We start from the raw sequence: 26,624 nt of genomic DNA, 5'->3' as shown, positions 1-26,624 counted from the left end.
CAAGGACACCAGGGCCCAAGGTACCTGTGCTGTTCTCCCCCAGTCAGTGGCAATGACAGAATTTGGAAACTTGGGTCCTATTGTGAGCTCTGGCTCCAGACTTCAAACCCAATGCTGCCTCATTATGAGGTCCAGGAGGCCCTTTGGAAGCCACAGAAATGCTGGTCCCCCAAAAGTCCCCTGGCCTTCCTGAGTGTCTAGCCTGCTAGGGGTTCTTATACCTAGGGGGTGCTATAAGACCCCAAGACAGCCCTCCTTTCCAGGGGAGACTTTACCAAGTTCCACAGCCCTTACTGCTTCCCCACCAGCCTCACCGGCACCTCAATGTGCAATTTCAGCACTTCAGAGACCAATCAGAGCGGATTAGGCCCTCTCTAAGCCAGTCAAGTCACTGTGGGGCTGCTCCAAGGCAAAGAGCTGAGGGTTCTGGCAGTTTTCTGAGACACCCACCCTTGCCAGACCTCCTTCAGCCCCAACTCAAGTTCACCCCAGAGCCTAGCCCAGGCTCAGTGCCAAACCACTGACCTGGGGAAGAACATTCTCAGCTGACACTGCAGGCAGAAGGGGAGTGTGGTGCTCGACAGGCCCAGTCTCGCATGCACACTCACCTCTCACCTGAGAAGTGCACAGAGGGTCAAGGTCACTGAGCAATGTCTGCTCTCTCACTCTTGTCTGATCCTGACCACGTTGAGGTCCCAGCATTTCCAGGCACACAGCCTATGTGACAGAACTCCCTGCCTATTGGTCACAGGGCCACATCACTGGCCCCACAAGGGGTCCTTGCCTCTTCAATGACCACACCAGCTTCTCAGGGCAAAAAAACCATACTGCCACTCCCAAACCGACCAGTGGACCCCAAGACAAAGAGGGACCCACATAAATTCCATATTGATTGCATACACATGTCAGAAGCTTGCTAGGGACTACAGCTAGGGACTAGCAACAATAGGTGGCCTCTGTTGTTTTGCTTTTGCCTTGCTGTAACTGCTGACTTTCATAACATGAAGACAGTTTTATAATGAAGATCCCTCTAGGAGTCTCATCAGGGGAACAGCTACTGCAACTTGGCTGCTCACAAAGTTTTCAGGACTTCTTTTAGCAAAATGGCCAAATTAATGAACCCAGGAGACCTGGGACTTCAGGCAATGGGGGCAAGAACACTGAAGTAGCATCTCCAGGTATCTAGTCTCATGATGGCCACACCTAGGACACCTGAACCCAAGCAGGGACAGCTGAAGGACATGAAACCTAACCCAGCCCTCTCACTGCCAGGAGTCAGTCTGCAAGCCCAGAGTCCCACCCCAGCCCTTACACAGGTGGATCTGGGGCACCATTCACCCCAGGACCACAGCACTCTGGGCTGGTGGCTCCACAGCAAACCCCTTTTCCCTGGAAGGAAAAGTCTGAGGAGGCATTCAGAACAGGCCACAGGGCTCTGAGTTGCAGCGCGCTGCCTCCGGTCCAGCCTCCCCCAGGACACCATCCAGCTTCCTGGTCCATAAAATCCTATCAACACCTCCTACCTACCCTATCAAAATAAAGAAACTCCAAAAGAAAAACCAAGATAGCTTGGTTTATTTTCAAGATGCCTTCTAAAACTTAGGTTGGTCCTTAATTTCCTTCCCAGCAGAAATATGGAACAGCAGCACCAAAAACCATGGGCTCTTCTGGAATGGAAAGGGATTTTAGAAGCTTCTATTGCAACACCTTGATTCACAGTCAAGGAAAGAACAGAAGCCCAGAGAAAAATCATTGCTGTAACCTACTGAAGGCTACCCCTGGGCCAGGTGTGCTCAGAATCAGGACACTCTCTGTGGGAGGCCATCCTGAGCACTGCAGGAGGTTGAGCAGCATTCCTGACACCCACCACTGGATGCCAGGAGCATTTCCCATGCGACAACCACAGATGTTCCCAGACAATGCCCAATATCCCCGGGGCAGCATCGATGGGAACTACTTCCCTAAGGGATCGTCCTGTGTTAACTCAGTCAATCTCACCCTTGAAGCGGAAAGCTCCACCGTCACCTCCATTTTAGGATAAGGACCCAGACTTGCAGAGGCAGCATCTGAGCCCAGGCCAGCCCAGGGCTCGAGTACATAGCAGCCTCTAGCTGCCAACCCCACTCGCCATCCTGCCTCGAGACCTCAGGCCATTTAAAACTGTCTGCAGTCCTGACGGGTTTGCCTCACTTAGTTGGGCATCATCCCACAAAGCGAAAGGTTGCCAGTTCAATTCCTGGTCAGGGCACAAACAAGAAGCAACCAATGAACGCATAAATGGGTGGAGCAACAGATCAATGTTTCTCTTTCTCTCTCCTCTCTCTCTCAAAAAAAACAACAACAACAATGAAAAGAACACATCTGCAGCTGTGGGATGTTATTTCCAAACTATGCTTATACATGAGTCTCTTCCCTGGACTTTCCTAGGGCCAAAGCAGGATTCCAAGTTCCCCCAATTCCCTTAACGGAAACATCTCAAGTCCCAAGCTCACGGTCCCTAGTATGGCCAGCATCCATGCCACAGGTGCACTGCCATGGGCTAGACCCTCAGGACCCTCTGCCCTCACTGCCAGAACAAGGTTTCAAGCTCTCATCAAAGATGAGAGGCTGCATGCAAGGGACCACAGGGACCGGGCCACAGCCTTGGCCACCCAACCCTCTGTGGACTGGCCATCAAGCCCAACATCCAGGAGTGGCTCCGCCAGCGTCTCAAGAGCAGGGCTTTCAGCTTATTCCCACAGTACCCCCAACACAAGCCCTCCAGGAGTCAGCCCCTGCTCTCCCTGAGGTCAGCTGTGCTGTCCAAGCAGACCCATAGCCTCCTTCTCCTCCAAGCACCAGCTTCATTCCCACCTCCTCCTTGAAACCCCAGGGCCTTCCTAGCATGCCCCCCCCAAAGGGGTCTCCAGCAGATACACTCCACTATGGTGGGTCTCGACCTCCTCACTCACCCCTCACATGGCTGTAGCTGGTTTATACTGGGTCTCTCTTGTCTCCCCAGCTAGAGGCTTACAGATCCAGACGCCTGGAAGGGCTGGGAAGGGGCCAGCCTCCATGAAATGCCAGGCACTCCCATTTACAGCATCCTCGACCCCATCACAACACTCAGTTCATCCAGAGACAGAGGTCTTTCCAAGGAGTAGCCTGTGGAAGTCCACCACAGCAGAGCTCAGTGTGAAATGCACCAGGAGGTCAAGTGTGAAACAGACAAAGGATGTCAGAATGTGAAATACACCAAGATGTCAAGTGTGAAACACAATTTTTACATTGATTACATGTTGAAACAATGATATTTTGGATATTTGGGTTCAATAAAATATATTATTCAAATTAATTTTACTTGTTTTTACCTTTTCATGTGGCTACTAGAAAGTTTTAAATTACATATGGGGGCTGCCTTGTGTCAACAGTGGACAGCACTACCTCAGCCATCAGTTTATACTTGTGCCTGTGTTTCCTCCTGAGTTTTTTGGTGGTTCAGCTTTCACATTTAGGTCTGTGGTCATCTGGAGTTAGTGTTTGCATGCGGCTCGAGGGAGGGGTCCAACTTTGTCATTTGACACTCAGTGTTCATGTGCATACCACATGGCATCTTCCCAGTGCCACAAGCAGCTCCCTGGCACTCAGAACACCCCGGGTCACCTGTACCCTCTGCCAGGAAGACTGTGAGTTACACACACACCCCTCTTCCCCACAGGGAGAACACCAGCAAAGCAGGTGGGACAAATCACCTGGCACCGTGAGGGCACTGACCTTGGAGGGAAGGGCGCACCTGCCTATCCAGGGAAGGCGCATGCCAGGGCAAGAGCCACAGTCCACCCGCAGAACTGCTCAGTAAGTGGTGGGTTTCGTGGGGCCCCTGTGGGGACCATGGGGGTACTCAGAACTTGGCGGCTGCTTCTTCTAAGAGATAATTCACAACCTTGTCAGAGCCAAGATCAAACAGACCAGGAAAGAGAAGTGGCCCCGGGGAGGCAGCTCACTTTCAAACCTGCTGGCCAGACACAAGGGGGGGAGGGACTGAGGAGGACAGAAAGGAGGGTCTTCCTCTGAGCCACACAGAGCTCTCAGGGAGGCCCACTCAGGGCTCAGACTTTGCATGGCCAACCAGGCCAGGAGTGACAGCAGCACCAGGGCGGGCAGGAACCAGGATGCCCCTTCTGACCCTGGCCATGGTGGATGCTGGGGGTAGGGAGGCCCCAGTGCTGACTACCGGGGGACCCTACTGGACACAACAGACAATCCAGAGTGACAGGGCTAGGGCAACATGGAGTGGACACACAGAGGCCCAGTGGCTACACTAAGAGGTCCCTCAGGGGACTAGTAGCCCAGGCACAGCCCCCCTCCCCCCACAGGTGGACCCTACCCAGCTTGGCTGGAGGAAGAAGAGGGCAGAGAGGTGAGGACTCATCACTGAACACTGGAGTCCATTACCTGTATGTACAAAGGGCAGCATGGGCGCCTCCTGCAGGTGAGCTGGGGCACCATGCCTGACATGCCAGACTTTCCTCCCCCTGGAAGCCCAACCCCAAACCTACAACACATGTGCCACAGGCTCCCTGAGTCTTACCTCCCTCTGCTGACCCCTTCCTGCCTCAGCCCCCAAGATGTAGCCCCACAAAGGTTTTCTGTGCTGCCTCTGCCCCGGGGGAGGGGGTCAGCGGGATGAGCAGTCTGAACACCCCAGCCCTAGAATATTAGGACCTCTGAGACTGTTTGGGGAAAGAAGGGGCAGCAAAAAGGCTATAAAAAGGAGTGAAGCTCTGACACCCGCTACAGCATGGATGGACCTCGAACACATGATGGTCAGTGAAAGGAGCCAGACACAGAAGGTCTCACAGTGTGTAATTCCATTTATGTGAAATGTCCTGAACAGGCAAGTCAACAGAGACAGGAAGTAGGTTAGTGGTTGCCAGGGGCTGGAGGTGGGGAGTGATAGTTTAATAGGTATGGGGTTTCCTTTTAGAGTGACAAAAATGTTCTGGAATTAGATGGTGAAGATGGTTTCACAACTCTGTAATTGTTCTAAAGACCACTGCACTGTTCACTTCTAAAAGATCAGAAGTCTGGTCAGCACACCAGAGCCAATCATTGGGCAGCTGTGACATGGCTCTCCCTGGTGACTGGAATGACTTTGTTCTACCTCATCAAGCAGACTCTAAGCTCCCTGAAGGCAGATCTGTTACCCCTGCCCCCCATCAGAGGCTGGCACGGGGGGTCCCAGAGACACTTAAGAGACAGGCAGGCCTCCTCCAGCGTCCTCTGCCTCCTCTATGGTCTTCCACGTGGGTCTCCCAGGTCACAGCCCCCAGTGTCCCTTCCAAATGTCCCTCTTCCTCTGCACACCAGCTCACCATTACCTGTGACGACAAGACTCAGCTCAAATGGCAACTCTTCTGTTGCCTCCCCAGTCACTATCTGAGCCACAAGCACTGCCCCAGCCCTGTGCTTCCACAGGCTTGATTTCCATCTATCTTCACAATTCTGCTCTGTGCCCCTCCCACCATGGGCCCCCCAATCTTTCCCTCTGCTTTCCCCAGTCCTGCTCCATCCATGGCCCCATGACCCTGTGGGCAGGAGACGCCCTTCATCTGGCCATGACAAGCACCTGACCACATGCACAAAGGCTCAACAACTGTCACACTCAACTAGATAATGGCAGACACCCACAGCCAGACCAAAGGCTTTGGGGATATGTCCCATAGCTGTGTGTCAACTGTAATGCCACAGCTCAGCTGGAATCACAAAAATAAGCCACTGATCCCCAGAACCCTGCATGAGAGACCTTCTTCCATTCTTAATTGTCTATCTTCGCCTTGAGGTTGAAAGATAACATGCTTGGGAGTTTGCAAAAGCCAAGTGACACATCACCGAGGCCGTCCTGCCTGAGATCCCTGCAAAGGTCAGTCTGAAACTGACCACACTCACTTGCTTTAGCCCTGTTGATGGCTAATGAGCTCTATCTGTCCATCCAACCACCTGTCCCTCCTCCCATGCGGTCCAGTGAGAGCACTAGACATGCAGAGGAGCCAGTTCCTCAATGAGCCACACTGCTCATCAGCTCAGATCGGGGCTCTTCTTTGCCTTTGGTGCAGGAAGAACAAGAAGAGGCCAAAATAGCCAAGAGCATTCTGTGGCTTCCACCTGCTGTAGCCCAGGAAGGCAGTGAAATGAGATGCCTTCTCTTTCAAAAAGATGTCAGAGAATTAGCTTTCTTTACCAACTTCTTACTCTTCCTCAGGGGGATGGAGCTGGAATAAAGCAATAAGTTAAGAGTTTAAATTCCAGGGGCTTTACTCACATGCCAACTAGAGATGGAGGGATTCTCTCTCTTGACTGACTTATGGCCAAGATAATCAGATCCACACAGCCACCAACCTAAGACAGGAAGCCTACTCTACCTAGGGTCAACCCTTTCTGACAGATAGAATTTTAAAAAGAAAACAGGGGGCCCTGGCTGGCATAGCTCAGTGGATTAAGCTTGGGCTATGAACCAAAGCATCGCAGGTTCGATTCCCAGTCAGGGCACATGCCTGGGTTACAGGCCACAGCCCCCAGAACTGCACATTGATGTTTCTCTCTCTTTCTCCCTCCCTTCCCTAAATAAATAAATAAATAAAATCTTTTTAAAAAATCTTAAAAAAAAAAAAGAAAAGAAAAAGAACAGGGGAACAGTGGGAATGTGAAGGGGCCAGCAGCAATATTATGCAATCTCCCAGCCCAGCAGCCCAGCTGGGGTCCCCCCACACACTGTGGAGCTAAGGCAAGTTATCCCCTGTGTTGACTCAAGAGTACCCGGCTAGCAGATCTGCAGCTGTCCCAGTAGAGGCAGGGCCCTATGCATGCTGGGGTCCCAAGTTCCAGCACCCCACTTGTCTGCAGATCCCCAGCATGCTCCTGTTTTGGGGCTGTCACTGGGCCTGCTAAAGGCTTCAGGTTGGCTCTTGCTCAAAGGAGGCCTCCTGATCCATCCTCTCGCTTCTTGTGCACAAAGAACAGTTCCGGATCCACTGCCAGCTCATTTTACATGAATCATTTCTCTCCACGTTCTCTCCCCGGAGACTGAAGGCAGCAGCCATGAAACCATGAAGGCAGGTCAACCTCCACCCCTACCTGCCCAGAAGGCAATTGATGTTTGGGTCCAAATGTAAACACAGAAGGGAAGCGGGTGCTAGGGACAAATGATGCACGCCCACCCCTTCACAGCTTGCCGTACAAGCTCACCCGAGAACCCTAACTGCCATCACTGGTGCCAGCCAACAGAGCCGAACACCACACTAGTTATTGTTCTGTTTTGTGCCTGGAGACCCATTCCGTGCTGTGGCACTCAGTGGCAAGTGTTCTGATTGTTATTCTTTGTCCAGTGAAAAAACGCACTCACAGCCTCTACCCCAGAGAGTCACAGCCCAAAAGGCACAGCTTACACATGGGGAAAAGACAGCTTAATACAAACTTTTCATCAGCCCCCTTGTGTCCACTGGAACCACTGACAAGAAAAGAGGAGAGGGAAGGGAGAGATGGACATGGAGAGGCAGAGTAAGACCAAAACAAGCCAAAAAATAAAAATAAAAAATAAAGACAAGTAACTTTATTAGGGGAAGTTGAGTAGCCCTCTCCAGGTTGCTTATTGCAATCAACTAAAGAAGGCATAACCGTAAATTAACAGTGCGCCTCCCCGACAAGTCAGAACACCACCAGGGCAGTACCAAACCTGAGGTGCTAAAGATCTGCTTGACTTAAAAATCACTCGTCAGCCAGTCTTTGCTCCCAAAAGTGGAGGTAGAGGAGTGAGGCCAAAGAAGCACGGGCAGCACTGTCACCTCACACCCAGCACAGCCATCCCACACCCACCTCATTGTCTACTAACCCCGCAAAGCTCAAATGTCGCTCCCACAAAAGCTACTCCTTCATGAGTATTCCGTGCAAAAAAGCACCTCCCGGGACTACATTTACCCCTTCCGCCAGGGCCACTGGTATTGGTAAAGCAGATGGGTCGGATGCTTACAAAACTGAATGATTGGGAAACTGTCTTCCTTTTAAACCCTCAGCTTCTGCCAGGCCTAAACAAACTCTTTAAGGCCAGGTATACTCCTTACCGATCTTCTGATGGGGTGCAATGCAAAAAAATGAAAAAGTCAAGCATCACGAGCAGCAGTTTTTGACCATTTACGTCAACACTTTCTTTTTTTTCCTTCATTATGAAGTTTTTTGGGCTGGATGGAGTCATGACATTTTCTTACATCTCCTGCACTTTTAATTCCCTTCAAAACAACCCACAACCCATTTTTTAAAGTACAGACTATGACTCGAACTGCTTTGACGTAAGAACCTTGGCCGGGTAGCTCAGTTGGTTGCAGCATCATCCCAATATGCCAGGGTTGTGGGTTTGGTCCCTGGCCAGGGCACATTACAAGAGTCAACCAATGAATGCATAAGAAAGGGGAACAACAAATTGATGTTACTCTCTCCCCCACGCCCCTCCTCAGTCTCTCTAAAGAGCAATTAAAAAATGCTTTGAAGTAAGAAAGATGGACGTTCATTCATGTAACACACACAAGTGTTTACTGAACATTTACTGTGTGCCAGGAACTGCCCTAGGTGCTGGGGAGCTGTGCAGCATCCAAGACAAACATCATTTCTATAGCGTGGACCTCACGTCCTCACAAACTGTGGCAGTGAGTCAAACCTAGCCTACTGCCCGTTTTTGTATAGCCGGTAAGCTAAGGATGGTTTTGACATTTTTAATGGTTGGGTAGAGGAAAAAATCAAAGAAAAATAGTTCATGATATGTGAAAAAGTATATGAAATTCACATTTGTGTCTGTAAGTATTTACTGGAACACAGACACACCCACTCATCTCTGTACATTTTTTTTTAGTTTTTTAAAAAAGATTTTATTTATTTATTTTTAGAGCAAGGAAAAGGGAAGGAGAAAAAGAGAGAAACATCAATGTGCGGTTGCCTCTCCCGAGCTCCCTAATGGGGACCTGGTGGGCAACCCAGGCATGGGCCCTGGCTGGGAATCAACCAAAGACCCTTTGGTTCTCAGCCCATGCTCAATCCACTGAGCTACAAGCCGGGGCTTCATCTCTGTACTTTTGTGCTACAATGGCAGAGTGTAGTAGTTGGAACAGAAGCCACCTCACCTGCAAAGATGAAAATACTCTCTGACCCTTTACAGAAAAAGGTCCCCCTCGTGAATGAGATGGACAACAAATAAATAGATTAATATGCATTTCTGGTACCAATGAATGCAAAGAAGAAAAGGCAGGGTGGCAGAGAGGGTGGTTGGAAGGGTAAATTTAGGCAGTGTAGTCAGGAATGGCCTGTGAGCAGAGATCTAAAAGATAAAGAGCCAGCCGAGTAGAAATGTGAGAGAACAGTATTCTGGCAGAACCAGCAGCAAGTGCAAAGGCCCTGAGGCAGGGAAGAGGAGGCAGGTAAGCTGGTTAGACTGAAGGTGTGCAGGCACAGGCAGAGAGTGATAGGACAGTGAGAGAGGAGAGGACCACAGAGCAAAGAGCAGGGAGGTTATGGGAAGGGGTCTGAAATTTTTCCAAGGACAACAGAAGCTACTGGAGGTTCCTGAGCAAAGGGAAGGCTATTTTTAAAGGTTTTTAAGCTCCTTGAGTGAGCAGGCATGAAAAAAGACAGTCAGGACATCTTATGTAACTAACAAGATGTTCCCAGCACGGCCAAGTCAAAGCAGGGAGTAAACTCAAAAACTAACTTATCCACAACAAAAATCAATTCATTGATCCACTCAGGCCTTAGTAATTGAAGAGATAACAAATTTTTTAAAAACCATCATAGCTAAATTCATTTTATTGTGTCAAAGTATCTGCAACTAGTACATTAACAGTCCAATGATTTCACGGACATAATTCTTCAGGAAGAGGCAAAGATTAAAGAAGTGAGTTACCTTCAAGTCCAGAACTAACTGTTAGGCAGATTGACAGGAAGGGATAAGGTGGCCAAAAGGGTGTGAGACCCGTGGGTTCCCGGAAGCCAAGAATAGTTGGGGAAACCCCCGTACACGGACAGGATCATGGACAGGTGACAAGACTCAGGTGGCATGGGTGCGTCTGCAAACTTCTCTCCTGGGGGGTGGGGGAATGAAAGAATGAAGGCTAGGAAGGGCAGGAGAAAGTCAGAGTGACAGTGAGGAAGAACCTGGACAGTCAGGCCCAGGAGCATGGGCTGGACACAATTTGCAAATACAATACAAGCCTCTCCCTATTAAAAATTGGAAGGAAGGAAGGGGAAAAAGGGAACTAGAACTTGAGTACATCGGGGACATGGCCAAATATCAAGCTGCTGCAGTGTTAAAGGTTAAGTGAAAGGGTCTCACCTGTGGTGTGACTCCATGGGACACTGGGCAATGTCTGGGACAATGCAGCTGTGGGCTGGGGCCAGAGATGCTGCTCAACACAATGCCCAGGTCAGCCCCTCACTGAGAACAATCCCCCCTCAGTGTGGCCAGGGCAGAGGGGCAGACCGGGGCAGAACCAGACAGCACCCCAGCAGCAGTATACCAGCTCAGGGCTCACAGCTCCCTGGCAAAGCACTTCAGAGCCTTTGGTCCTCACAATTACTGGGGTTGAGTTCACCTTATACCCACATTACAAATAAGGAAAGTGAGGCCCAGAGACATGAAGTGACCTTCCCCAGAGAAGTGATTTGAACACAGGTCCTGAGACTCAGAAGCCTATGTGGGGGATGAAGAAGAAGACAGGAAGCCAAGAGCACTGCCAAGAACAGCAGGTCAGAATGGAGTCCAGGTTCAGCCCCTGTCCTCTTCTTCTATCTGGCATCGTCAGCCAGAAACAGAGGCACCCAGGGGTGGGGGAGGACAGGTAAGAGCTGTGGCCCTGGAAGGGCAGAGCCAGGAACCCCAGTGAGGTACGGCAGTGACCCAGCACACATACAGAACCCTCACAGTCCTGCCATCTGCCCACAGTTCATTTACTCTCCACACCCCAACCACACTTGGGAAGGTTAATGTCCACCCCATTTTGTTAAGAAAGTGACTGGTCCAAGGTCACTTTCTTAACAAAAAAAGCTCTAAACCCTACACTAAGGCTCTGCATCCAGATCCCGTGAAGCAAGCCAATCAGAAATGCTCATTTGCCCACTCCACGGTCCCCTCCTCCATCCATCCTCACATATCACCTCATCCTGCCTGCTCCATGAACCGGCTGGCCGTGAGGACACTGGGCTCCACACCATCATCATAACTGTGACCACACCCCCTCTTGCCCTCACTAGATCTGAAGCCCACTTAAAGTGAGGGATTTCCCCAAAACCTGCCTCAGCACTCAAACACCCCTAATGCCCATCCTCACAGGTGTCAGATGGAATCAAGTAACAGATGGGCTCTCCAGGGCAGAGGCTCTGATGAGCCAGCCAGCAGAAAGGGGTGGAGCACAAGAAACCAACAGAGGAGGAAGAGACTCGGGATCAAGTATAGGCAGAGTAGAGGGGGTTGGGGGAGGATGGAAGGACACAGAGGGCCACTAACTGCCCCAGGGGCTCCTGCAGGAAGGCACAGGGACTGGCGGAGGATCTTTTCTAGGAAACCAAAAAGTAGAACAAAGACAGGGTGGGGTCCCATCCACAATAACTTTAAGCTCTAACATTGAATGACTCCTTAGCAGCCCACTCTCCAAAGAGGCAAGGACTTAAAAATGCAAGAAAGTCAATTGTTACTAAGATCTGTATACATTTCAAGTCTCAACAAGGACACATATGCACACATGCACACACTCACGGCGCATCTGACACAGTAGTCACTTGCATACTCAGTGCAATACCTGGGATGGGAGCATTTGTGCAACCACACCTCTACCACCCCCTTGCCCTCCACCCAAGTGACCTGCCCCAGGGGAGGGTAGTCTGGCCCTCATGATGTCTCCTGCATCCTGCAAAGAAAGCAGCAAAATCTGTCAAGCATCCAATCAGAAGCACAGGAAGAGGGCCGGTGAGTTTCAGAAACCCTCTACTCATATAATCACGAGTTGACTCCACGACTTTTACACTCTGTCCTTTGGGTTCCAAAAAACAAACTGTAAAGACCAGAGAAACTGCCCACTGCTTTTGCAAAGGTGGCAAGAAAAGGCTGAGTGTGACTTGACAAACCGTCCCCATGTCTCTTAGGGAAGCTATTATTTGAAAATTAGAGGGAGTCATTAGCTCTTGCACAGAGGCAGAGACGATAAAAGCCCACAGGAGTCATCCAATCAGCCTGTTTTAGGGGCTTTCTCCAACCTGGGGGGCAGCCAGATAAATGGTTGTTGAGGCAGGCATCATCAGACCTTAAGACAGTGCCAGCACCCAGTGGGACCCAAAGGACCTTGCTAAATAAATGCTATTGACAGAAACACATGGAAAAGGACACACTCTTTACATATAACAGAATCTTGGGCTCCAGTGAACAGAACTCGGGGGAAACAGTTCCCCAGGTGCACCTGAATTATTAACAAAAGGATCCTCCTCGGAAAAAACAGATGGGACACACCAAGGCTCAGTCCACGCCTCCCCCGCCTCCAGAGGGGGAAAAAATCCTCTGCAAAATCTTCCACCTTGTCCAGGTGGACGTGTATCCCAATACCCCCGGTGCCATCGCGCCCACTGAGCGCAGACCCGGGCCCTTCAATAACCCACGACAGGTCTCTTTCAGAATGAATCCGTCCCCGGTTCCCACGGGGGTGGCTTGGAGGAGCGATTCCTGCACAGCCCCAGGGGTTCGTGCAGGAGCGATTCCACAATTTATTGCTACAGAGAAAGGGGGGACTTCGCGATGGTGATGGAGCTGAGAGGGGGAGGGACTGGGGGAACGCGTCTGGAATCTGTGATGTGCACAGCAAGTGAACACATTTTTTTTTTAATAAAAAATCCAGATTGCACGCTTCCTTTAGAGGGGCTCACGGAGATGGGAGGTAAGTTTGGAAGCCGCGATGGCACTGCAGGATGACTCGGGAGGGTAGTGAAATGCAATGATGGATATTTCGGGGGGCGCCCCTGGGAAGCGCCCAGTTAACCCCACCGTGCCCAAAGGGCAGGAAATACAGAAGGGTTCCACCCAGGGCCTGGGCTCCCTCTATTATAATTATTATTTTTTTAGTTATTAGGATTGTTGTGAATAATAGAAGGGCCCAGCCGAACAGGGCCGGGCCCGGCCACCCACGCTGTCATCTTTTGTGCGGGGCCGGCGGAGACGCCCCGGCCCAGCCCCCGCGCGCCCCAAGCCCAAGCAGGGCGCCCCCGCCTCTCGCCCCTGGCCCCGCCATTGTCCGGCCTCACCGCCCCCGCCCGAGGCCCAGCAGGCGCCCCGGGCCAGGCAGTTAACGCCCCCAACCTCCTCGCGGGCCCGGACAAAGCGCGGCGACCGCGGCCAGAGCAGGCCTCACCCGAGGCCTGGCCCTCGAGTCCCGGGCTCCCTCCCGCCCACAGCCCCCGGCGTGGCGCGGGGGCGGCAGGGGCGGCGAGGCCCGCGCTCGGATGCGGCAGCCGCCTCCCGCGGGCTCACCTGAGGCGGCGCGCGCGGCCCGATCCGGAGCAGCTGCGCGCGTTCCCCCGCCCTCAGCGTCGCACCCCCAGGTACCGCTCGGGCCGGGCCCCGCTCGGTCGCTGGCGGCCGAGCCCTCCGCGAGCGCCCCGGGCGGGGCTTATGAGGACGCGCGCCAGCCCCGCCCCGGCTGCCATTGGCCCCTGAGCCCACGCCCGCGCGTCCATTGGCTGCGGCTGACAGCTCCGCCCCTCCCCTCCGCCAGGACGATCAACACCGCACGGGCCGCCTCCCGAGAGCCTAGATTGGGCGGGTGCAAGCGCCGGGTTCACCTTCCCATTGGCCAACAGGCGAGGACACGCCGGCGCCTACCCCACGTGCCCGCTGACCGGCTTCGTTCTCACTGGAAGCGGCGCACGCCAGCCAAGGCGGTCGCGACCAACCGGACGGCGGTTGAGCCTCGGCTCTACAAGGACACCTCACGGATCGCAGGGGAAAAGCGGGTATTGGCTTGCGTGGTCAGCCAGAGGCGCGGGCTGGCTGAAGTGGATGCCAATCACGGTTCGGGCCCTGCCCTCGTTATCAGGCGGCAGCTGAGTACGTGATACCCTGCACAACCTCAGCACCCTGTCAGGGAGGTGCCGGGATGAGGTTCGAGACCCGCACCCGGAATTTGGGCGCAGAGTTCCCCAGTTCGCAAAATTCAGTTAGGACGCATAGCCCCAATGCATCCCATTTTGCAAAGCTAGAGAACTGAGAACAGGAGAAATAGAAAGTAACAAACGCTCACCCCTCCAAAATTAACCAAATTCATTTCCATCACAATCAACAAACTTTTGCAAAGGAGGCAAAGCCTTCCGGATTAAGTTAGGTGCCTTCCCTCGAGTCCCTAAAACGTGAGAGAGGCGAGGAGTTGGGTGTTACCTGACCTAGGTGCAAAGCTCAGCTGGGCTCCAACCTCTCCTTGAGTGGCCTCCAGCGAAGTGACTTCGCAGGGCCTGTTTTCTCCTGTGAAGTGGACATTATGGCTACACACACACACACACACACACACACACACACATTTGTCTGCTCCAATTTCTGTGAATGTTGCCAGAATTAAGTGGGAGGAAGTACGGAAAAGGTCTGACCATGTGGCTTTGCTTAGTTAACATTTAATTGAGGTTTTGTTATTACGATCATTATTAATTGCTAGCTTAAAGAGGTGTGGGCATGTCCCCATTTCCCAGAGAGCAGTGTAAACCCGGCAGTTAGACGTTTTCTAGGAACGTTTTCAGTGCACCTATACTGTACTCCTGGAGGTCGTGGACCCTGAGAAAGGTTTCAGAACTTGCACCGTTCAAGGATGCTTGCTGTAATACTGTGTACAATTGTTTCCGGTGTTTGTTCACCATTGTTTCATGTTTTGTTCTAAATATCCATCCCTGTGGGATAAGTAACTCGTGGCACAGGGTACCCTAGAATATTAACTATGTAGCAATGAAAAAGTAGGTAAAACTACATGTACTGTGGTGGAATGATCCCCTACAGACATTGCAGAGCAGCTGAAGGATCCAGGATTTTGTATACATACAGAAACCAATGTCATGTGGCTTCTAAGGACACACCACCACCTTTGTCAACACGCAGAAAAAGGCCACCCCTGAACTGCAAGAACTCAGTCTTTTCAGGAACAGAAGAAATCCATGTTGGTAAAATTGGTAAGGACCTGGATCTGTTCTAGGGTGTTTTTAATCCTCAAGGGATCATATTCCTATATTCCTCATGCAATTAAAATTTAACTTAAAAAATAGGAAATAGTAACTGCACCCAAGGACCTCCCTAACTAGTGGGAAAGACAGAAATAGAAATTGATCGTGGTGTCAAAAGTGCAATAATGAAGGAATTTCCCCCCTCCCCCTGCACACACAAGCCTTTTTTTCCTACTTCCAAGTTTATCATATTAGACAGTTAATTACAGGTGTTTGGATTTCAAACTATGAAATTTTAATTTCTTATTGGGGCAACTAAATAGGTTGTCAACTTTTGTATTTTGCTTAGACTTTTTTTCCTATGAATTTTTGTTTGAAAGTTTTCATGTTAGGGAGAAAAACTATAATCATTTAAAAAAGTGTCAGGTGCAAAGTAGGAAGGACACACTCCCAGAATTTTCACATGGGCAAATTAGTTTGGGGAAAACACCTAATTGCCCAGGTTTTCTCTATGTCTTTGCAGACAGGTGCAAATCTCATAATGGGGGACCTCTCCCTAAATAAGGCCAGGAGGTGGTTTGGTACTGACCAGCAGCCTTCTCACACCCTGAGGCCTGACCCTTTTTTTTTTTTTTTTTTTTTTTTACATACCTGGTCTTCACCTTCCCCAAAGGGCAAGTTACAGAGCCACAAAATAAACTTGACACAGACTTCCCTCCCACTCGCAGGTGTCTGATGCATAAAAAAAGAGATGGATAGAAAGATACATCATTTCACTCAAACATATGTTGTTAGGCACGTGTAGTGTGTTTCACATTTATGAGCACAGACACAAATATGCAAACACCAGACCACCTGCACATGTTTGTTTACTAAGGTGCTAGACAAAGTGGCTACTTGATAAATAAACTGAAAACAATACAAAACCGGACACAAGGCAGAATATACAGCAATATGCCAATTTTGTTCTTTGAATTTACATATAGCCCTGGCTGGTGTGGCTCAGTGGATCGAACACCAGCCTGCAAACCAAAACACTTCCAGTTCAATTCCCAGTCAGGGAACATGCCGGGGTTTCGGACCAGGTCCCTGGTTGGGGGCATGCGAGAGGCAACCAACTGATGTTTCTTTCCCTTTCTTCCTCCCTCCCTTCCCTTCTCTCTAAAAATAAATAAAATGTTTAAAAATAGCCCTGGCTGGAGCAGCTCAGTGGATTGAGCAAGGGCTACAGACCAAAGGGTCGCTGGTTCAATTCCCAGTCAGGACACATGCCTGGGTTGCAGGCCAGGTCCCCAGTGGGAGCCATGTGAGAGGCAACCACACATTGATATTTCTCTCCCTCTTTCTCCCTCCCTTCCCTTCTCTCTAAAAATAAATAAAATCTTTTTTAAAAATATTTAAAAATAAATTTAAATATACATGCACCCTGTCCTTGCCATATCTTTAGGTAAGCCACTTAACCTCTCTATGCCTCACCTGCAAAATGGCTGAGTCAAAACTGTATGAGCATGCTGTTCTAAGGTTGAATATTACAGTACCAACACATATACACGCACAAAGAAAGCCTAACAATGGCAACCCTCTGGATGGAAGGACTATGTATTTTGACTTTTCCTTTATATAGTCAGGTGCCAAATGTTCTAAAGGGATTGTGTATTAATTTTACAACCTGGGATGCAGGGAAAGAAAAATTTTATGTTAAAAAGTCAATCAGATGGATAGAGAAATGTGGTCCATTCACAGAGTGGATCACTGAGTCACGAAAGGAGTGAAGCACTGACACTTGCTACATGGATGAACCTTGAAAACATGAGGCCACAACAGTCAAATCCACGGAGAATGGACTCACAGTTGTTGGGCTGGGGGATGGAGTGGGGTTGCTTTCGGAGGGACGAGAACCCCCAGAACCACACGGTGATGATGGTCACACATTCTATGAACATGCTAAAAACCACTGAACTGTACATTTCAAATGGGTGAACTTTATGGCAACATGAAATGTATTTCAATAAAGCTATTTAAAAAAATTTTTTTAATCTATCAGGAAAGAAATATGCCTAATATTGTGATTATTCCTGCATAGTTTCACAAATATACTTTTGGGGGTTTTGCTATCTTCTAACAATGACATTAACTTTGAAAATGAAAGTTCACAATCTTGACAATGAACCCACCTCAGTGTGGTCTGTCCCTGTGTAGGGCCCAACTGAGGACACTGTGGACTTTCTCCCATTCCTCATTGCTATCTTTTTCTATTTTCTACATTCACACGTGACATACTTGATATAATTTGTATCCTGTACAACTATTTGAAATGTACAGTCAATGGACTACAGTGTATCTACCGGCATGTGCAATCATCACCAGATTTAGGCCATTTTCATCACCTCAAAAGCCCTGCATCCTTCAGTCAACACCCCCTTCCCCTGACCTGGCCCCCAGTATCACTCATCAGTCTCTATGGGTCCCTGTATTAGAGATTTCATGCAAGATCACATATGATCACTGTGACTGCCTTCTTGCACTTAGTATGTTTTTCAAGGGCTTTTGACACATTTTAAAGAACAAAGGGGGAGAACTTTTTTATTATATGCCCATGTCACTCACTACCTGACCATCCATAAAAGGCGAGGGGTAACAGACCAATGTAAACAGCCTCCGCAGAATTCAGCACTAATACCTTCTCTCATCCTTGGCCTCTCACTGGTGCTGGAATAGCTTTTCAGGTCAGCAGTCCCTACACATCCAGAGTGCCCGAATTCCCCCAGGCCTGCGGACACCCCTTCTAGGGTCATTCAACTTCTCGGCTGCTGATTCAGTCTGGTAACGCTGACTCACAGCCCAAGCTGGTCTCCAAGTGGAGGACCACTGCAGCCTCGGCTTCCTCCAACATAAATAAGGACAGTAGCACCCACCTTAATGAGAATAAGTGACCACCCCCACCCCAAGCTAGAACGCTGGACTTGACCCCATTGCTATAGTTTGCTGACCCTATCCATAAAGGTCAAAGCCAAACCCCTCCTGAGAAGCAGTTAGAACCACTGCCCATCACTTTGATCGTCTGGGTCTCTGTTTTCTCATCTGCAAAATGGGGACGATGCCACCTGCCTAGTCTGTCTCCTGTGGTTTTTGTTAAAGTGCCTGGTGGGCCACAAAGCCATTTGCAAATAGAAGACAAAAACCAAATGCAACTGTAAAAGATATTTATTCTGAGAATCTAAAATCTGGACAAGGAATATTGAACTTTTTAGAAAATGCCTACACAGGATTTTGTCATTTCTTCCTAATACATTAACAACCTAATAATAAAGAGGAAAAAACATTTTAAACAATATTGCTCCAGTTTGTCTGCAGTTATGTGATTTAAAATATCCCTGTTCTATTGAGGTATAAGCTGCAAACTTTGGTAAAGTTTATAAAAAAAAATTAACAATTTAAAAAAAAACCCTAGGTTATAGATTTCTTGGTACATGTACAGTAACTACAAAAAAAATTCATTTAGAAAGTGTTTATTTTAAAAACAAATTTCCTCTTGTAACTCTCAATTGGCAAGTTGAAAATTCAATTTAAAGGAAGGACAAAACTCATCCCTACTCACCTGGTTTTGGAAAAAACTGGTTGGCTGGTTTGAGGATCTGGCTGGCATTTTCAATAATACAGTGCTAAAAAAAAAGAGCCCTGTTTAGAAAGAAAGAACCAAAGGCACTTGAACATGGCTTCGTGCATCTGCTTCTGTGGTGTTCCAGTCGGACAGCATCTGGCTGTGCACCCAGCCCCACAGAGAGGACAGTCCAGAGGAGGTAGCTTCTGTGTGGCTTCAACTCTACTCAAGGGACACAGGTCTCTACTTGCAGGTCTTAACCATGGAAGCCAGCTGGTGGCGGACGGCTTTGAGGCCAGAGTTTAAACTGGGCTGAGGGGGATTTTCTCCTTTTTCCCTTTCAACAATACCTGATGAATGACAGCAGGACCACACCACAATCAGGGCCACTACCAGACACCATCCTGCTGGGTTTTGGCAATAAAATGCTAGCAGGGGGATACACTCGCTTTCAGCTTTAGGGGCCAAGCCCACACACCTAGGAAAGATTGTTCTAGGCAGTCAATGCCTTCTTGCAGGAACCTCTGAGAACTTGGTATCAGGAATATAAGTGGCCTTCAGGCCGAGTCATTTCTAATTCAGAAAAAAAAAAAAAAGCGGGAGCAGAACTTCGGCGGCATTTGCAGCAAACGCACATAGAAACTCGATGGCTTCAGACAGCCAGGCCTCTGATACATGTAATTTGGGTTCGTTTAATGGCGAACTTCCCACCAGAAGGCCCAGGACGCTATATCCACAACTCAGAAAGTAAGAAGGCTGGGGAACTTGCGCTGGTGATGGGAAGAGGCATTCACTGTGGTTGCACCTGAGGTTTCAGCCCTGAGCTCTTGCAGGAGATAATTCAGGCATTACTGACCGCTGCCCGTGATTTCACAAATCTAGGAGAGGACAGGAAAATATTTGAGACACATCTCTAGAAAACCGAGGATCTTGTTCAAGTAGCCCAGGACCTTTTTCAGAGACTCTCACTCAACAAAGATGCTATGTCTTTCAAGGGCTCTTTATACACAGTATTCCATGGCTTGGCGTTGAAGATCAAAGACTCTGGAAAAGAGCTGCTTCAGTTAGTTCTTCACCTGATGGAAAATGGGGCCCTGCTTTTAACTCAACATCTCGGCAATCTCTTGGAACTGTATGCAGCAGGTCAGGGAAAAGAACACGAATCCTTCAACTTGAATGATGCAATAAAGGTTACAGAGTGGGCTCAAGAGAAGTGGAAGATGAGCATGTTCCATGTCTATGGCATCCACATCAACACTAGAGGCACTGTTGTTAACCCAGATGGGGACTGGAGAGTGCCGATCACGCTCAAGGTCTGAGAGCACTTCACTGACTCTATCCTGGGTCATGGCCGGACTGCGCCTGACACCACTTTCCAAGCCCTTTTTCCAGAGGCTGTCGAGCCTAGATCTGTCATATGACATTTCATGCTGGTTAGGAAAAGAGATGCAGCTGTGTTCAGAACTCTTCGAGAAGACATGGAGGCCACAGGAATTAGGGTTGTCTGCTGTGGAGAGGAGTATGTTCATCTTGGAGAATATTTCAGGCGACAGACCCAGGAGGTGTCCCCCATGGGTAGACCAGACTGCAGCACCTGAGAGGCCTACAAAAGTCACCACCATTAGTCCAAACTCGAAGACCCGTCGTGGACAGTGTTCACTTCCTGCTGGCCGGATGTCAGTCTTTTTTTTGCTTTGTTTTTGTTTTTTCAGTCACTGAGTGAGGCCGCTGCTCTGCACAAAAGACTCGGGACGTAGATGTCATGGAATCACATGGCCCTTGTTGCACTTGGCTAGACTTGGTTCTTCAATCAAGTTTAATGGCTGTAACTCCAGGACTAAGAGGCAATTTATTAAAAATATTTTGTTACATAAAAAAGGAAAAAATGCTTTTTGTTGGGTTTTTCTTTTTTGCTGATACATTGCAGGCTTTATATTTTTTAAAAAACCAAGATAAAAACTGAGAAGTCTAACTTTCTTTCTTTCTTTGAGCCACAATACATATTCATGAAAATTTATAGATTAAAAAAATCAGGAAGACAAGGCTTTTTAGGGAGGAGAGGAAAAACTACATGTTTAAGTTACGCCCACTAAAAACAAGAGGGGCCAAGGACGCCTCTGATGCGTTTTTAAAAAACGCCAGGCGAGAAGTGCTTGAGGATCACCGTCCATTGCCATAACCAGGGAAGAGCTGGTTGAGGACTGCCTGCAGCGGCTGGTTCACCTGCATGGTGTAGTTCCGGCCCAGGTCGTAGCGGCAGGTGGGGCAGCTGAACACCTGCGCCTTGAAGGATCTGTCCAGGCAATCCTACGAGAGAGTGTGGGAAGGTGAGATGTGTTGTCTATGTCAGCAAGGCTGCTCCTGGCCACCCGGTATCCCCCGTGACAGAGATGAGAGCACTTACTGACTGCTCACAGGGTCCAGAGGCCCCTCCTGATTCTCAGTGTCACTTTCTACCACTCACCACCCACTGCCAGCCTGACCTCCCCAGCACCCCTCAAAGACTCTAAGCTCATCCTGGCCACCAGGCCTTGGCACTTACAGGTCATGCCAAACCACCCAATAGGTTTGTCCACTGGCTCATCACTTGTGCCTTGGCTCAAGTCAACTCCTCAGAGGACGCTTCCCTGATGCCTGTACGCTACCTGAAACAGCCCCACCGTATGCAGCCAATCCTATCACCTCCCCAGTGTGCCTTGACACAGCACCTTCTGCCCTCTGGCATCATCTTGTTTACTAATGTATTTATTTCTAGTAGAACAGATAGATACTCCCTGTGACCCTCCCAGCACCAAGCATAGGACATGACACATAGGAGAGGACCAATAAATATGTGTCCATGAGAATAAAGGGGGAAAGGAAAGAATTCTGGCACTGAGCTAGATTTCTGGGTTCAAACTAAGCCAGGTGGAGGCCAAGCTATGCAGCAGACAGGCCCTGAAGAGCCAGCTGCCCAATCAGAGAAACAGGTAAGACCCCACCCACCGGGACAGAGACAATGCACATGAGTATGCAGGTACCTGCAGCAGGCAAGTGGGTAAGGGAGCAAATGTCGACACGGTGGAAAGCCTGCTGACACCAGAGCACATTTAACATGTATGTATACCGAGGCTCTTGTTTCCCTTTTCATACATTCCCGAATTCTTTTCCCAATAGGAAGTTTATAGTCTTGGTAGCTCTTTTCTACTCAACACAACTAAGATTCGGGTCCATGTTCAAAAATCAGGTTGTGGATTACTGCATGATTCACAGTATTCAAGCCCTCATTTCACTGAAAACAACCCAAGTGTCCATCAGCGGGTGACTGATACAGAGAACATGGTCCATCCAGACAATGGAACATTATTTGGACTTAAAAAGGAAACTCTGACACACGCTACAATGTAGATGAACCTTGAAGACATGCTCAGTAAAATAAGCCAGTCACAAGAGGACAAATACTATGTGATTTCACTCACAGGAGGTCCCTAGAAGAATCAGATCCATAGAGACAAGGAGTAGGTGGTGGGAGCCATGGGCTGGGGGAGGGGGAGGAGCAGTTAGTGTCTAATGTGGGCAAAGTTTCAGTATGGGAAGGTGAGAAAGTTCTAGAGCTGGATGGTGGGGATGGCTGCACGACAGTGTGAATGTATTTAATACTACTAGACTGTACACTTAAAAGTGGTTAGGATGGTAAATTTTATGTTATGTGTATTTTACTAGAATGATATAACTTAACAGAATAAAAAAATCAGGGGCTGAGACATAAGAATGGAGGGTCGTTTTCCCATAACCCCGCCCACGCTGAGGTTCTGGAAGATATTAACTACGGTTGCATGGACAAACGGGGCAGACACATAAAAGTTGGTACCATCTTCCTTCACAGCCTTGGCACTTTAATGACACACACGACTGACCCCTGAGATGCTTGGTCCTTGAAACCCCATCAGTCTGGTCCACTTCTGCAGTGCTAGCCAGGCCTGACCTTTTGCAAGCTCCCCCTGCACCTCATGCCTCCCTCTGCATACTTGCTCACAGCACTTTAACACGTGGCACCTGGAGCCAGAAGCAGGTCAAGACGGTGCTGCTATGCCCCTTTCCACCAAGGGGCAACCGAGGGGCTTTCCAATGCTGGGGGGTACAGAGCCAGGGAGAGGGTCAAACCCTGGCCTCTGACTCCAAAGCCCTCATTTCACTATCTTCCACCAATCCTGAGCCTCTCCTCCAGGTCACACAGCCCATTCGACATGGCATCAGAGCACAAGAGCAGAGAAGTAGAAGCCTGACCCTGATGGCCAAACTGCTTAACGCTTTCTGAGTTCCTCCCTTAGTGTGACAGCTGAAGCACTAAGACAGCCCCAAGGCGGGGAATGGGGCCACAGTGGAGAACAAAGTCACCAGCAGCTCTGAGGCTGAGAGTGACCCAGAGGCGGGGACGCTGCCTTCTAACACCATCTGCTTGCACTGCACATAAGTTCCTACTCACTGACTCCGGCCAGAAAACACTGCAGAGAAACCTCTTACACAGACCAGTGCTTCCCAACTGTGCGACTCTTCCTCCAGGGGACACTGGGCCCTGTCTGGGGACATCTGTGGATGTCATGACTGAAGGAGCTCCTGGCATCAAATGGGTGGGGGCCAGGGAGGCTGCTCAATCGTTCAGTGTCCAGAACAGCCCCTCACAGCGTTCTAGCCCCAATATCTGCAGTGCTGAGGGAGAGACCCTGGTCTAGTCTAATCTCAGCCCCCGTCTCTTTTGTCCATAGTTTCCCTCCTGAGACAGACCACCAGGCAGAGCCTATGGCCCCCCTCCCAGCCCTACATCCTCCACAGGCCCCAGCTATTCAGCTGAGCCTGCCTGTCCGGACACATGCCATTCCAACTGTCTGGAATGCTGCCCGGAGGCCCTCTTTAGGTAGGTGACAGGCTAAGGCCCCCTCCTGCAAGAAGCATTCCTCCTGCTCCTCTAGGAAACAAGCACCTTGTACCTTTACTGCCTGCTTTACAGTTTTTTATTATGACCAAACCCCAGGCCTGCTGAGTGTCTTCTCCCACCCCGGACCCCCAGGTATATGAGAGGCTGGAGGAGAGTACCAGCCAATGTACAGCAGAGGGCCTGTGTGGCTGGAATCATGAAGCAAGGTGACCCGAGTGCCAGAAGGCCCAGGTGGGCTCGGTGGCCCAGGCAAGGTGACAGCATTTGATTCCATAGCACCAGGGAGGCACAGGAGGGTGGGGAGCAGGGAAGCGGAGCAGTGGGATCCCTTGACAAAGGCTGGGAGACAACTATAATCGAGGCTACTCAGAAAGCAGGCGCTGAGGCCCTGCAGAGAGCCAGGAGTGAAGAAGCCGAGCCAATAAGCCCACGCCGTGCACCGGTCGTGTGGCGGCCCAACCCCGTGTGCACTCCTCTCACCTTGCACACGTTGTGCTGGCACACAGTTGTGATCGGGCGGAACACCAGCTCCTGGCAGCAAATACACTGGAACATTTCTTCCACTTTACTCAGGAATTTCTAAAACCAGAAAAGAGGGTGCATGAGACCAGCAGAGCCTTACACTAGAATGAACAACCATATAGATGGAATCCCCAGAAAATGGGGCTCCCTGCTAAAGCCTCACCCTGGGTCCCCTAATTTCATTCTCCTACCCCCACCACGGGAGACAGCAATGGTGTGGTTGCCATTCTAAGATGAGAAAGACAGGTGCCGGTCTCGCCGGGGACCTGGCAGTGGGCAGAGCAGGCCTGGGACATAGCCTTGATGGTGCTGAGTAGGATCCCCAGGGTCAGGGTCAAGAGCAGGCTTTATCAATGTAATCTGAGAGCACGGATCTGGATTCCTCGGTAAATAGTGCTGAGCTCCTGCATGCTGTCTGGGTGCCTGGCTCCAGCAGTGGATTAAACAGAAGAATCTTATGCCCTCATAGAGCTCGGAGCCCTGTTGGTGGGGGAAGGGTGAAGATGGAACAGGAAAAGGCAGAAATGTCACAGCGGTACTGGGAAGTGCAGCAGGAAGCCTGGGAGAGGCCAACCAAGAATGCAGGTGCTCAAAGAACACTCTGCGGAGAAGGTGACCTGAGGAACACATGGCTGGCTAAATCAAGGCCCCCAAAATGTCCCGTCTGAATCCCGGGATCTGTGTATACATTCCCTTCCACAGCAAAAGAAACTCTGCAGATGGGATTAAATTAAGGACCCTGAAAGGGGACTACTTTAAACTAAAAAATTTCTGCACAACAAAGGAAACTATCAACAAAACAAAGACAACCTACTGGATGAAAGAAGATAGTCACCAACAATACATATAATAAGGGGTTAATACCCAAAAAATACTTACATAAGGAACTCAGAAAACTTAACAGAAAAGACAATCCAGTTTAAAAATGGGCAGAGGTGCCTTGGCTGGTGTGGCTCAGTGGACCTGGCACTGGTCTGCAAACCAAAATATCACCAGTTCGATTCCTGGTCAGGGCACATGCCTGGGTTGCAGGTCAGGTGCCCAGTGGGGGACATGTGAGAAGCAACTACACATTGATGTTTCTCTCCCTCTCTTTCTCCCTTCTTTCCCCTCTATAAAAATAAATAAAATCTTTAAAAAAAATTAAAATGGGCAGAGGACCTAGACAGACATTTCTCCAAAGAGGAGCTAGAGATGGCCAGTAGACATATGAAAAGATGCTCAGTGTCACTCACCATAAGAGAAATGCAAATTAACCACAAGCCATCACCTCACACTGGTCAGAACAACGAGGGTTGGTGAAGACATGGAGAATCGGGAACTCTCGTGCACTGTTGCTGGGAATGCAGACTACAGCAAATAGTATGCAGGGTCCTCAAAATTTTTTTGAACTAGAACTACCATATGACCCAGTGATCCCACTTCTGGTATTTATCGAAAGAAATATAAACACTAATTCAAAAAGATACCTATACCCCCGTGTTCACTGCAGTATTATTTACAATAGCCAAAATATGGAAGCAACTCAAGTGTCCTTGGATAGACTAACAGATAAAAAAGAGGTGGCACATATATACAACGGAATATTGCTTAGCCATAGAAAATGCAATCTTACCATTTGCAAAAACATGGATGGACATACAGAGTATTAGGCTAAAAGAAATAAGATAAAGACAAATACCATATGATTTCACTTACATATAAAATCTAAAGAGCAAAATAAAACAAACTCAAAGACACAGAGAATAAATCAATGGAGGTGAAAAAGGTGAAGAGATTAAGAAGTACAAATTGGCAGTTGCAAAACAGTCATGGGGATACAGCGCAGGGAACACAATCACAATATTGTAACAACCGTGTGCCCGCGCTGTCAGGAGGGTGCAGGACGTAACAGGGGATCACTCTGCAAGTTACATAAATGGCTGACCACTATGGCTGTGCACCTGAAACTAATGTAACGTTGAATGTCAACTGTAATTGAAAGATAAATTTTTCTTTTAATCCTCACCTGAGAACATTTTTTCCTTGTTTTGAAAGAGAGAGGAAGGAAAAGGGAAAGAAAGAAACATCATTGTGAGAAGAAACATCAATTGGTTGCCTCCTGTATGTGCCCAGACTGGGGATTGAACCCACAACCTAGGCAGGTGCCCTGACAGGAAATTGAACCCGCAACCCTTCAGTTATGGAACAAGGCTACAACCAAGCCACACCAGCTAGGGCAAAAAATAATTTTTTTTTAAGGAAAGAAAAACTATTTAGGATTTCTGACCTTCAGAACAGAGAGAACAACTTTGTGTCATTTTGTGTCACTAGGTCTATGCTCATTTGTTACGGCAGCCACAGGAGACGCGTGCAGGAGGAGGGGCTGAGCTAGAAGGGCTGTGGATG

At 49.2% G+C, this 26,624-nt stretch overlaps 2 protein-coding genes across 5 annotated transcripts in view; both read right to left on the bottom strand.

Annotated features, from left to right (window-relative positions):
- Positions 1-13,661, bottom strand: part of KDM4B (lysine demethylase 4B) — a 130,386-nt gene extending 116,725 nt beyond the window's left edge. Inside the window, exon 1 of one of the 2 annotated variants that reach the window (XM_028519232.2) lies at positions 13,529-13,661. The gene's annotated coding sequence lies outside the window, so the exon portion shown is untranslated. The remainder of the gene's footprint in view (positions 1-13,528) is intronic. The other variant, XM_028519230.2, reaches the window with a different exon arrangement.
- A 4,723-nt stretch (positions 13,662-18,384) lies between these two features.
- UHRF1 (ubiquitin like with PHD and ring finger domains 1) overlaps positions 18,385-26,624 on the bottom strand; it is a 42,111-nt gene continuing 33,871 nt past the window's right edge. For all 3 annotated transcript variants that reach the window (XM_028520027.2, XM_028520029.2, XM_028520028.2), the window contains exons 16-17: positions 24,195-24,293; positions 18,385-21,106 (exon numbers count right to left, since the gene is read on the bottom strand). In XM_028520027.2, the coding sequence (XP_028375828.1) occupies positions 20,960-21,106; positions 24,195-24,293 (246 nt within the window). In that variant the 3' untranslated portion in view covers positions 18,385-20,959. The remainder of the gene's footprint in view (positions 21,107-24,194; positions 24,294-26,624) is intronic.

This window comes from Phyllostomus discolor, chromosome 8 (assembly GCF_004126475.2).
Source record: "Phyllostomus discolor isolate MPI-MPIP mPhyDis1 chromosome 8, mPhyDis1.pri.v3, whole genome shotgun sequence".
Taxonomy (NCBI): domain Eukaryota; kingdom Metazoa; phylum Chordata; class Mammalia; order Chiroptera; family Phyllostomidae; genus Phyllostomus; species Phyllostomus discolor.
The sequence above is the reverse complement of the archived record's forward strand: the minus strand, read 5'-3'. Positions and strand labels throughout refer to the sequence as shown.